Source organism: Empidonax traillii, unplaced genomic scaffold (genome assembly GCF_003031625.1).
Source record: "Empidonax traillii isolate 1590-97213 ecotype Southwest subspecies unplaced genomic scaffold, ASM303162v1 scaffold321:size1084243, whole genome shotgun sequence".
NCBI lineage: Eukaryota > Metazoa > Chordata > Aves > Passeriformes > Tyrannidae > Empidonax > Empidonax traillii.
The window spans coordinates 602,562-615,821 of record NW_020955514.1 but is presented as its reverse complement, the minus strand read 5'-3'; the positions used below and the strand labels follow the sequence as shown (position 1 = coordinate 615,821).

At 39.9% G+C, this 13,260-nt stretch overlaps 1 protein-coding gene across 8 annotated transcripts in view; it reads right to left on the bottom strand.

Annotated features, from left to right (window-relative positions):
- Positions 1-1,242: 1,242 nt before the first annotated feature.
- RGS12 (regulator of G protein signaling 12) overlaps positions 1,243-13,260 on the bottom strand; it is an 88,284-nt gene continuing 76,266 nt past the window's right edge. For 4 of the 8 annotated variants that reach the window (XM_027891441.1, XM_027891452.1, XM_027891451.1 and 1 more), the window contains one exon: positions 5,079-5,582. In XM_027891441.1, the coding sequence (XP_027747242.1) occupies positions 5,224-5,582 (359 nt within the window). In that variant the 3' untranslated portion in view covers positions 5,079-5,223. Of the gene's footprint in view, positions 1,648-5,078; positions 5,583-13,260 lie in introns of those variants that run through there. The other 4 variants (XM_027891442.1, XM_027891445.1, XM_027891444.1 and 1 more) reach the window with 2 other exon arrangements.

Here is a 13,260-nt window from a genome sequence, read left to right as displayed (position 1 = left end):
GCATTAAGCTTAAGCTTTAGGAATCTTACTTTATGATTACAAAATCTTACCTACCCTCTTTCTCACCTTACAGATTTCAGTTTAAGAAACTGAGTGACAGTGTCCAGCACCCTCAGCTATTCAGAAAATTCACCATTCTGGGAGCAAAGAAAGAGAAGTTTATCAATAATTACTGTGATGCTTTAGAGCTAGTGCCTGTGTGGATCTGCAGTTCAGCAGCTATGCAGCATGACTTCTTAAGTCTCACAGTAATTGCAAAGCAGTGAACCACCAGAAGTCTCACTAAATCCACTCAATAAGATGAGCAGGTGTTCACTGATCTCATTTTGTTGTGTACACTTCTGCATGTCCAGGCTAAAAACCTCTTCTGAAGAAATGGCAAAGGAGGAAAAGGACCAGGTGGCAAAAAAAGAACACGTTCAGCAGTCTTAAGTATCTTTTCTTTCTCAAAACTCCACCCAAGGCTAGAAAACTGAAACTAAAACAAATGCCAAGAAGAAAGAGAGGCACTAAACCACTTACAGAAAAAGCAGTTAACAAACTTGCCTTACCCCAAAGCTAAAAGACACCAAGAGCAGTGATGAGGAGGGAGCTGACAACCCTCACACCACTGGGTAATTAGATATATCTTTTTGGTATGGAAACATCACCAGTGTTGGCTACAAAAGCAGCTATTATTCCCAGCACAGGAAATTCACAGTTTTGGGTGGGGGGTTTTGCCTCTTACTGCTTGTATTACAACGGTTTTATTGCATATATCCAGGCAATGGGCTGAATCCCACTTGGACCTCTTCCCAAACGTTATGAGACAGACAGGAAGATATTAAGAAAATAATCCTAATCTCTTTACACCAGTAACTGATTTTACTTACACTTCAGAAATCTACTAAAACACAGGGAGTCCTGCAGACAAGGGAAAACCATTAGAAGATTAAACTGAAATTATCTTAAAAGGTTTGGATGGGGGAACTGAAAGTAAGTTTACCTTGATTAAAGACAAGAAGAGTAGGGGTGGAAATAACAATTTTAATTGCACTGTGCAATGGAATTATCCCAGAGAAAATTATATAGAAATGGTAAAAGTAGAAAGCTCAATACTTGCACTGGAATACTATCTTTTCATTCTAGGGCTTCTAACTCATATCAGAAGTGATGGTATGGCAGGGTCTTTGAAGGCAACTGGGCATTGAAAACCACTTATAACTTGCAGAAACATGTCTCTAAGGCATATCTCCACTGCTGCTGATGCCAAGCAAAAATACCAGAATATTTAATTAAAGACAGAGATTTAAACAAAAGTAGCTTTATACTCAGTGGCCTTATTCTTCTCGCTCTTGACAGCAATTAGAGATGGAAGGTCTGATGTCCTGTAAACTCCAGTCCTCATCCTCCCTTGGCAAGATCTCAGTTCAGAGACGTAACCTTCAAAGCTGAGGTTCCCCTCAGAATCATCACAGGAGCGTGTGCCAGAGTCTTCCAGTTTGACTCCGTCAACGTCGATTATCCTGTTTACAGGGAGCTCTGTTCCAGGATTCCCTCTTGCACCAGGAGGACTAAAGCTTCTGCTGGGCTTTGCTCTGTGACAGGTCTGCTCACAAGAGTTCCCTGAAGTCCCTTGTGAATCTTTTTTCTTTCTGTGGTTTGCACCTACCAGAAGAGTTAAAAACAAACAAAAAACACAAAACAGGAGAGTTATGTATCCTCTGGTTTTAGCAGTTTTCAATATTGCAGTTTCCTCTGAGGCCCTAATGGTAGATAAGTCAGCTGGGATATTCATCTACTCCATCAAAGAGACTTATTGATGTACCAGGTAAGTAACTAAACATTAGATCTCAAAGATCAATGTAAAACGTTGCTATGTATCTGTCTTAATTTAGCATTTTTCAGAGTTTTTAAAAAGATTCCATCAAAAATAACTACGTAGTACACCTCTAGAACAAAAATTCTCACACTAGCAAACCCAAAGGTGAAGGAGGAGAATATAGAGCTTTCAGTGGGGCAGAATGGAAGATGGTCCTTCACTTGAACGGGCCTCCAGTGCCAGATCTCTGCTGAGATATCATTTTTACTTGGCTAGGGCTTAATTCTCTACCAGGCTAAGAATGGAGGACTTGAACTTGCAGTTAGTTCACCGTCCTGAACTGCAACCAAGCAAGTATGGGCCACATTTTACAGGACAAGAACAAAAGAAACAACTTTCCAGAATCACAGAATCGATCAGGTTGGAAAAGACCACAATGGGTCATCTCGTCCAAACTCCCTGCTCAAGCAGGGTCATCCAGGTGTATCCAGACAGTTCCTGAATATCTCCAGTGAGGAGACTCCACAACCTCTCTGGGCAACCTGTTCCAGCTCACAGTCACCTGCACAGTAAAGAACTTTTTTGTCATGATCAGGTGGAATTTCCTGTGCCTCAGTTTCTGCCCATTGCCTTGTGTTCTGTTAGCTGGCAGCACTCAAAAGAGCCTGGCTCCATCCCTTCAGCTACTTATACACAGTCACCACTGATCAGTCCCAGCTCCCTCAGCCTTTCCTCCTAAGAGAATTCTCCAGACCCTTGACCAACTCAGTAGCTCTCCTCTGGACCTGCTCCAGGAGCCCCACATCTCTCTTGTACCACAGAGCCTCGAACTGGGCACAGCTCTCCAGATGAGGCCTCACCAGTGCTGAGCAGAGGGGTAGGATCACCTCCCTCGACCTGCTGGCAATGCCCTTCCTAATGCACCCCAGGATACCATCGGCTTCCTTGGCCATAAGGGCACTGCTGTCCACCAGGACCCCCAGGTCCTTCTCTGCAGAGCTGCTCTCCCTGTTGGAGAGCTGGTGCCCAGGATTGTTCCTCCCCAGGTGCACAACCCTGCATTTGCCCTTGTTGAGTTTCAGGTTCTTCTCTGTCCACCTCTCCAACCTATCCAGGTCCCTTTGAAGGGCCCCTCTGAAGTTGGCTTCAAATACTAAAGAAACATCTTTTTTTTTTTTTTTTTTTAAGTTTTTTTGATACAGCACTTCTAAAGTCCCAATTGCCAGGATTTGGGCCTATTCTCTAAACTAAACACTCAAAAGTCACTACTATCCCAAGATAACCATAGTTTAAATCTTCGAGTTCCCAAAAGCTAGTTTTGCATTAGGTGTGAGGCTGCAAACTGCTGGGAGCTTTTTAAAGCAAATGCACAGAACCTGCTTTGCCTGTGTCAACAGCAGCAAGAAGGGAAGGATGAAGGAGTTGATTTCAGGATTTGCACCACAGTTAACAACATGATTTCTGTAGTTGTGGTTCCCCCCACCATAATTATTTAAAAAGGGGTGATATATTCAGGGAAAGAGACCCCCTTTTATTAGACCAAACTGAGANATTTTATTTTTAAAGACACAAAAATAGTGCAAAGCGTATCACAGGTCAAAATGCCCTCTCTTGAATTTGACTGCTGTAATGTTAGTCTTGATTAAAATGAAGATATTAATTTTCCAGACACAGGAAAAAATTGTGACCATTTATTTGTGCAAAGAAATATTCTCTCATGGGGAATTGTTAGCAAAGTGCTACCAAAAAAAAAAAAAAAAACCAAAACCCCCAACAACAAAAACAACAACAACAACAACAAAAATAGCTTTAAAAATACATAGTTATTTAAATGTTTTCACATCATTGGGCTTCACTGGGCTATGACTGGTTTGCTACATTCTGCCTGCTGTGTTTCCCAAATCTCTAGTATTGTTACAACACCATGATTTTATCAGGACTCTCAAATTAGTTTAAAGCAGGAAAGTTTTTAAAAGAGCAGCTATTTTCACAGGATATATCCTCACTCAGGCCCACACAAGGGTTTTCCTCAATATTGAAAGCAAAATCAATTACGGTAGAAAAGAATTAAAGTATTAAAGCTAATGGGTGTTGTATCCCTTTATATCACTGGAATATTTGATGTAATGCCTAAGCATTAAGCTTAAGCTTTAGGAATCTTACTTTATGATTACAAAATCTTACCTACCCTCTTTCTCACCCTACAGATTTCAGTTTAAGAAACTGAGTGACAGTTTTCAGCACCCTCAGCTATTCAGAAAATTCACCATTCTTGGAGCAAAGAAAGAGAAGTTTATCAATAATTACTGTGATGCTTTAGAGCTAGTGCCTGTGTGGATCTGCAGTTCAGCAGCTATGCAGCATGACTTCTTAAGTCTCACAATAATTGCAAAGCAATGAACCACCAGAAGTCTCACTAAATCCACTCAATAAGACGAGCAGGTGTTCACTGATCTCATTTCGTTGTGTACACTTCTGCATGTCCAGGCTAAAAACCTCTTCTGAAGAAATGGCAAAGGAGGAAAAGGACCAGGTGGCAAAAAAAGAACACGTTCAGCAGTCTTAAGTATCTTTTCTTTCTCAAAACTCCACCCAAGGCTAGAAAACTGAAACTAAAACAAATGCCAAGAAGAAAGAGAGGCACTAAACCACTTACAGAAAAAGCAGTTAACAAACTTGCCTTACCCCAAAGCTAAAAGACACCGAGAGCAGTGATGAGGAGGGAGCTGACAACCCTCACACCACTGGGTAATTAGATATATCTTTTTGGTATGGAAACATCACCAGTGTTGGCTACAAAAGCAGCTATTATTCCCAGCACAGGAAATTCACAGTTTTGAGTGGGGGGTTTTGCCTCTTACTGCTTGTATTACAACGGTTTTATTGCATATATCCAGGCAATGGGCTGAATCCCACTTGGACCTCTTCCCAAACGTTATGAGACAGACAGGAAGATATTAAGAAAATAATCCTAATCTCTTTACACCAGTAACTGGTTTTACTTACACTTCAGAAATCTACTAAAACACAGGGAGTCCTGCAGACGAGGGAAAACCATTAGAAGATTAAACTGAAATTATCTTAAAAGGTTTGGACGGGGGAACTGAAAGTAAGTTTACCTTGATTAAAGACAAGAAGAGTAGGGGTGGAAATAACAATTTTAATTGCACTGTGCAATGGAATTATCCCAGAGAAAATTATATAGAAATGGTAAAAGTACAAAGCTCAATACTTGCACTGGAATACTATCTTTTCATTCTAGGGTTTCTAATTCATATCAGAAGTGATGGTATGGCAGGGTCTTTGAAGGCAACTGGGCATTGAAAACCACTTATAACTTGCAGAAACATGTCTCTAAGGCATATCTCCATTGCTGCTGATGCCAAGCAAAAATACCAGAATATTTAATTAAAGACAGAGATTTAAACAAAAGTAGCTTTATACTCAGTGGCCTTATTCTTCTCGCTCTTGACAGCAATTAGAGATGGAAGGTCTGATGTCCTGTAAACTCCAGTCCTCATCCTCCCTTGGCAAGATCTCAGTTCAGAGACGTAACCTTCAAAGCTGAGGTTCCCCTCAGAATCATCACAGGAGCGTGTGCCAGAGTCTTCCAGTTTGACTCCGTCAACGTCGATTATCCTGTTTACAGGGAGCTCTGTTCCAGGATTCCCTCTTGCACCAGGAGGACTAAAGCTTCTGCTGGGCTTTGCTCTGTGACAGGTCTGCTCACAAGAGTTTCCTGAAGCCCCTTGTGAATCTTTTTTCTTTCTGTGGTTTGCACCTACCAGAAGAGTTAAAAACAAACAAAAAACACAAAACAGGAGAGTTATGTATCTTCTGGTTTTAGCAGTTTTCAATATTGCAGTTTCCTCTGAGGCCCTAATGGTAGATAAGTCAGCTGGGATATTCATCTACTCCATCAAAGAGACTTATTGATGTACCAGGTAAGTAACTAAACATTAGATCTCAAAGATCAATGTAAAATGTTACTATGTATCTGTCTTAATTTAGCATTTTTCAGAGTTTTTAAAAAGATTCCATTAAAAATAACTACATAGTACACCTCTAGAACAAAAATTCTCACACTAGCAAACCCAAAGGTGAAGGAGGAGAATATAGAGCTTTCAGTGGGGCAGAATGGGAGATGTTCCTTCACTTGAACGGGCCTCCAGTGCCAGATCTCTGCTGAGATATCATTTTTACTTGGCTAGGGCTTAATTCTCTACCAGACTAAGAATGGAGGACTTGAACTTGCAGTTAGTTCACCGTCCTGAACTGCAACCAAGCAAGTATGGGCCACAGTTTACAGGACAAGAACAAAAGAAACAACTTCCCAGAATCACAGAATCGGTCAGGTTGGAAAAGACCACAATGGGTCATCTCGTCCAAACTCCCTGCTCAAGCAGGGTCATCCAGGTGCATCCAGACAGTTCCTGGATGAGGAGGAGACTCCATCCAGGAGTCTCCACAATCTCTCTGGGCAACCTGTTCCAGCTCACAGTCACCTGCACAGTAAAGAACTTTTTTGTCATGGTCAGGTGGAATTTCCTGTGCCTCAGTTTCTGCCCATTGCCTTGTGTTCTGTTGGCTGGCAGCACTCAAAAGAGCCTGGCTCCATCCCTTCAGCTACTTATACACAGTCACCACTGAACAGTCCCAGCTCCCTCAGCCTTTCCTCCTAAGAGAATTCTCCAGACCCTTGACCAACTCAGTAGCTCTCCTCTGGACCTGCTCCAGGAGCCCCACATCTCTCTTGTACCACAGAGCCTCGAACTGGGCACAGCTCTCCAGATGAGGCCTCACCAGTGCTGAGCAGAGGGGTAGGATCACCTCCCTCGACCTGCTGGCAACGCCCTTCCTAATGCACCCCAGGATACCATCGGCCTCCTTGGCCATAAGGGCACTGCTGTCCACCAGGACCCCCAGGTCCTTCTCTGCAGAGCTGCTCTCCCTGTTGGAGAGCTGGTGCCCAGGATTGTTCCTCTCCAGGTGCACAACCCTGCATTTGCCCTTGTTGAGTTTCAGGTTCTTCTCTGTCCACCTCTCCAACCTATCCAGGTCCCTTTGAAGGGCCCCTCTGAAGTTGGCTTCAAATACTAAAGAAACACCTTTTTTTTTTTTTTTTTAGGTTTTTTTTTTTTTTTTTGATACAGCACTTCTAAAGTCCCAATTGCCAGGATTTGGGCCTATTCTCTAAACTAAACACTCAAAAGTCACTACTATCCCAAGATAACCATAGTTTAAATCTCTGAGTTCCCAAAAGCTAGTTTTGCATTAGGTGTGACGCTGCAAACTGCTGGGAGCTTTTTAAAGCAAATGCACAGAACCTGCTTTGTCTGTGTCAACAGCAGCAAGAAGGGAAGGATGAAGGAGTTGATTTCAGGATTTGCACCACAGTTAACAACATGATTTCTGTAGTTGTGGTTCCCCCCATCATAATTATTTAAAAAGGGGTGATATATTCAGGGAAAGAGACCCCCTTTTATTAGACCAAACTGAGAGCCAAGAAAAAAAAAAAAAAAAAAAAGAGAAAAAGCACAAAGGCAGACCTGAGTAAGGGCTCCCATTTCATATTTAATCCCTTTTTTCCATGTATCTTTTTATCTGTCTTTTAAAAGATACCTTATTATCTGACATGCTTTACCCAAAATATTTTTAAACATTTTGTACACACAACTGCCTGACCAGCACATTTAGCCACACAAATCCAATGAGGCTGGTGTGGTTAAATGCCATTGCTGTCTTTCAAATCTTTGATTTGTGTTTGTCCCGCAAAGTGACTGGTACAGTTTTATGCAAGGAAATTTCAATGTATAATCATCATAATCAAGAACTTTTTGATATGGAAAAGGGGCAAAATGCAAATGAAAAAGACAAAAAAAGCACTTCCATACAGTTTTAATCAACTCACTCCAGGGTCTTCTTGAAGGTTAAAGCTTTCTATTTAAGCAAAATAAGTTAAAATTGTAAGCAGTGCAGTGTTTAGTGTTTTAGCTACAGTACAGCCCTACATGAATAATGTAGATATTCCACATCAGTAATGCTTGCCTTTTTTCAGAGGAATTAGATCAAACTCCAAACGAATCAGCTGAGAAGAGAGAGGCAGAAAGCTTTCTCAGCCCTGTTAGCCCAGCACGACTCCAGCCTACTAAATTACAGCTAACATTTAATGGGACTATATTACACTTTTGTGTTTAAATCTTCCTACTGCAGCTGAACATTGGCTTAATTTCAACTGCTGCTTGCGTGGCTGTGGTGCAAAGTGCTACTCTTCTGTTCTGAAATGTTTATCTTAACGTGAGTATACTGAATTGTGCTCTTGATGTCTTTAATCTGCTATTCTGTGCCCTTTGAGGAAGACCTCTGATTCTCCTTTCAAGTTGGTTTAAAAGTTTCTAAAATGCCTACTAATGACAAATTACCACAAATACACTGCATTGACAGAGGATGAGTCATCCAGTTGTCCCAGTATTGAGAATACATCCTCCTGTTAAATGTAATGTAAAGGAACATCTTTGGTGGTGGTGGAAGGTCTCATAGCTCTGTTGACTCGAACTAGGCTGAAACACTTTCCACAGTCAGAAGATGCAGCTTGCATTAACAGGGTACAACAGATGAAAGGGCTGGAAACTCCAACTGAGGAACACTATGAGAGGTGTGAGTATTGCTGTATTTATTTGGCTGCTACATCTTTCTACAGCTAAATATAAGAAAGGCCATTAAGTCTTGGAGTTATGGTGTCACTGAGTCACCACATGAAGCAACTGGGCATGCAAGTTGTCTAAAAGGAACACAGCAAAAAGAAGGTCAGTATTTGCTCTAAGGCTTCTCAAGATATAAGCTCGTCTGAACAGGAATACATCCACATTATTGACATATTTTCCTATTAATGACCTTTTCAGGAGCAATCTCTCTGTGGCATCAAATAAATTACTACTAGAGGCGGGACAGTAATAGAGAACATCTTGTCTAAAAAACCAGTTCAAAAGAATATGGAATTGCTAAGGGATGATACTGTGAAGATGATTTCTCTTTTTCTGTCAGGGTAGAAAAGATCTTGACTCATCTACACCAAACAGAAAGATGATTTCAAGAGTAGCACTACACAGAAAAAGTATTTTGCTGTGCTTTTTTCCCCTTCTCATTAAAAAAAAAAAAAAAAACAACCAGCTTTTATGAAGCAAGGCTGTTTAACACAACAGGAGAGCTTCCCAAAAAAAGTTGTGTATAAAGGTATCCCACAGGTTTTTAAAGAGACTCAAGATTTGCATGTACTCTCTTAATAATGAGATTTCAATGGTACTTACAACACTTTCACACTGGTTTCCTTCTCATACTCTGTTTTTGAGTAACAAATACCTGAACACACTTAACTATGCAGGACACCATCTAAGGTGCAGAGAGTTTTCACAGATAAAATTTCTCTTCATATACTCTTGCACTGAAGTGATGAAAACCTCCAAGGAATCCTCCCCTGTGAATTGCTTTGCCTTGCATAAAGCATGTCAGGAATGATACTACATTTTCCCACACCTAATCTGTCCAATGTCCTACCCAACTTCAGAAGGGAAAGGGAGCCCGTACTTGGAGCAGCGGTCACACAGATGAATTTCTGTCCTGAAATAGCACAATCATGCCCATCGGTAATCTCCACCTCCCCTGCTAAGCATTCCTCACAGCTCTGAGGGAATTTTCTTGTGCATCTGATCCCATTAATATGTTCCATCTGGTTTAAAGATGGGATAATGCATGTCATCTTTTATCCTTTAAGAGATCTTCTGTTTTGCAGACTCACAGCCAAATGACTGCTTAGAAGGCTGTACTCATCTGCATTTTTCCAAAGGTTACAAGCAGGCATTGATCTCCTGACTTCCACTACCTGTATTTCCCTTTTTCTGATATTTGGATTTTATGTATTACTCTCAAGCACTCTGAATTTAACATTATGATTATGGAGAACTGTCCTCACAGAGGAAGACAAAGGGAAGTTGTCTTCTTCTTCTGTATAAAGTATTCCTCAAGCTCTAAGATCTAAGCAAGAGATCACAAGACATTGTCTCCCCGGTAGTTTAGGAACAAGGGAGCATTTGGCCAAATTCCAGACAAAGATGAGGTAAAAAAAACCCCTGGAAATTCCAGGAACAGCATTAACTCTCAAATGTAGACGACAGAATCATATAATCGTAAGTAAAATGCAGATGCTTGGGCAGTTAAAGGTTCACCAGCAACATTTTGCAATGATAGTCTCTACACCATAATTAGTAAATTAATTTCTTTTCAATGTGCCAAATTTTAGTTATGATTTTTTAATAAAACCCCTTCCATGAAAATTGAGTATTTCCCTTATCATTCTACTTTTGCTAAAAGCCTACTGTTATTGTCAAAATCACTTACTATTTAGATGACTCTCAGTTCTACGGAAAGGTAACAAGAATATCTTGCTAACTTCCACATCACTGATCCCTGGCATTCAACTCTTGCTAGAGAGGATCAGATTTCAGTTAAAAAGAATGAACTGCAGATTAATGATTTTGTGCTGACTTACAGTAGATAAAAATCTGTTTGAAGTACTTTATAATACTTAGAATATAACTCTTGTGAAAAGAAACTACTGAAGTTTTCAGGAACAATTCCTGGAATTGGTAATTTATTGCCATCTACCACCCCCAAATTATTTTGTCTCCAAACCCATAAGGCTCTGGTGTGTGCTGTAATGTGGAGATCAGGCAGACACTGTTCTAGTCTCTGGCTCCACAGAGCTGTCCTAAGGTGCTAACAAGCTGTCTGAGAGAGCCTTTTTTCACAAGACCTAAAAAAGGAGCTTTGCTATGGTCACTTCTGCAGTGGGTGTTCACTTCGGTGTCTGGGAAATATGCCAGTACAAGTAACTCTTTTCCTTAACGTGGATATAACCTGGCAACTGCACTCTGTAAAAGACACTTCTCCCTGTCCCGAACTGTTAGGAAATGCTACTTCTAAATTTTAACCCTCCCAGTTGTTGATTATTGTAAGTGGTCAATAAATGACTTTTACACTGGCTGACATACTGTTACTACTGAAAGCAGTATCTGTTTTACAAGTTTGAAAAGTGTTTCATGCTTCTGGAGGGAAAAAGATACTTTACATTTAAGTTTTAGAATCCTGCAGGTTAAATTTTCTTTAGGAGTTTCCTTCTTTTTATCTCTTAATTGATACAGCACCGAGGAGAAAGTGGATTTAATAAAAGATTCCTACCGACAGTTTATGCTAAATCTTTTCAAAGGCAATTTGACTTTATATGCTGAATTTCACTCGCATGATGAAACACCAACTGCAGAGTATGCTCAGTGCCTTCAAATCTGACTCAGTAAAATGCAGGCATCAAGCTAGGAAATGGGTTATTATACAAAGCAGCAACATTCTCCATTACCAGTCTATTTACTTTTGTCCTGGGAATTTCTGGAAAACATTTGCAGCGTTAAGTTTAGAAAGACAGGGCGGATAGAAATCCTTTCATTACACTCATCTCTAAAGTATTGAGAAGAAGAACAAAGCACAAAACATTATTCAGAAAGACAAATTTGGAACATTACATGCAAGAGGGAGCTGGTATGGCCACTGCTGCTCACCAGGGGCATACAGATGCAAAAGAGGAAACGGTGCAACCTGTATTTGCTGAGGGCAGTGACATTTTATATACACGGCTACAACAGTGGCTGAAGGGAACTGCACAGAACATCATTTAAAGGCCAGGAACATGAACAGCTCTGACTTTTGATCCAGACAATAACACTGCCCTCAGTAGCACTGGCCAATTTGCTCCAACTTTCTGTTTCTCCATTGCAAAGACTGAAACAATTTTTTAATACTTTCTAAGCTGTAGACGTGACAAAACATCTCTGAAGCAGCCTACAAGTATTTAGCCCTCAGTTTGGCCTTAGAGCATTTATTGTTAACATTCATCCTGGATTTCCATCGGTGGTCAGTAACAGCAGGTTTAATTATCACAGAGAGTAGTACGTTGGGAAATGGTGGACTTGAATTACTTGAATCCATTCTAATTTAATCTGCCACTCATTACATTATTTTTCAGTTAGGAAATTCTAAAATGTGGTTTTGCAGGGCTACTGGTTACGTTTCAAGCAGTAATTCATGGAAGTTCACTTCATCATCCAAATGCTGCCATGGGTTCGTGTAGATCTGTTTTCAGCCTGGGTGTGTTTGGTTCAAAGAGCAGCTGTCATTTGTCTCACATTTTACCTAGTCAGTGATAAAATTTGCAATTCTTTCTAAAATGTGTATCTTGTTGCTTGATTGAAATAAGTTTACGTTCCAAATAATCTTCCCCCAAGGCCTTCCTTACATCCTGTTTGTCTGCTCTAAACTCTCCCTTGTTTGTTGTTGTTTGCACGTGCATGCACATGTAATTCTCCCATTTAATCATACTCTGGTTAAAAGAGGATTAACAGATTCTGCCCTTAGTATTTCTGGATCCCCATGAGTACTTATTTATATTGAAGCAGAATCCAATTATCTTGGATAAGTAACTGCAGGACAACAGCCTTTGTTAACTATAATAATTAATGTTATTTTTACATCTTGAAGTCATAATCCCTCCCTTTTCTTAAATTTTTATTAATGTTTTCATTTATGTGGTTATCTTGATTTACACAGGGAATGCCACTGAATTGTCTCTAAAATATGCCACACGAATTAAGAGGTTGTGTAGAATATTAATTATGCAAAGTATTATATAATTTATTACAAAAACAAAGGTTTATTTTGAAATTTTGAACACAGACGTGATTGTTCTTTATCTCCTTAATTATTACAAACTTTTTTGCACTTGGAATTCATTACCCTTAGAACATTACCCTTGAAAAGTTTAGTAGCCAAAAAAAGTGAAAGTCACAGAAATTAACCTGATATTATCTGATCTCTATTCCTCAGCTGTCATTTACTGCATCCTCTCTGTGAGTAATGAAAAGGAGCAGTTGGGAATTTTGGTTTTTTGTCCTTGGGAACAATAGCCAGCCCCAGGCTCTGAGAGTCCACCCTGCATTTTATTTCTGCATAATTTATCTTTCACAACAAAAACATCCTAGCCCTGGTACTAACTATTCCATTTCTGAAATAAATCTTTCCAATAGAAAGGAAGCAAATTTATTTTGAGGATACAATTGAACATCTATTTCGGAAACAAAGCAGTGTGTCTTTAAAAAAAGTTATGTAACTTCAATATAGTCTAAATTCACCCTTTAACCTCCATAGACATGCAATTAAAGTATAACTGCAGAAAGTTCACCATGCTTTTATTTTCCCTAGCTGGCTCTCTATCTTAACCAATGATATGATATACTTATTAAAAGGGAGCTTTCAATAAACACTTTTTTTTTCCTTTGGATTGCTGGATCTAGTCTATAATCTACCTTCTTGGTAGGCAGTAATTCCATTGACTATAATTTTAATGCAATTTTAAG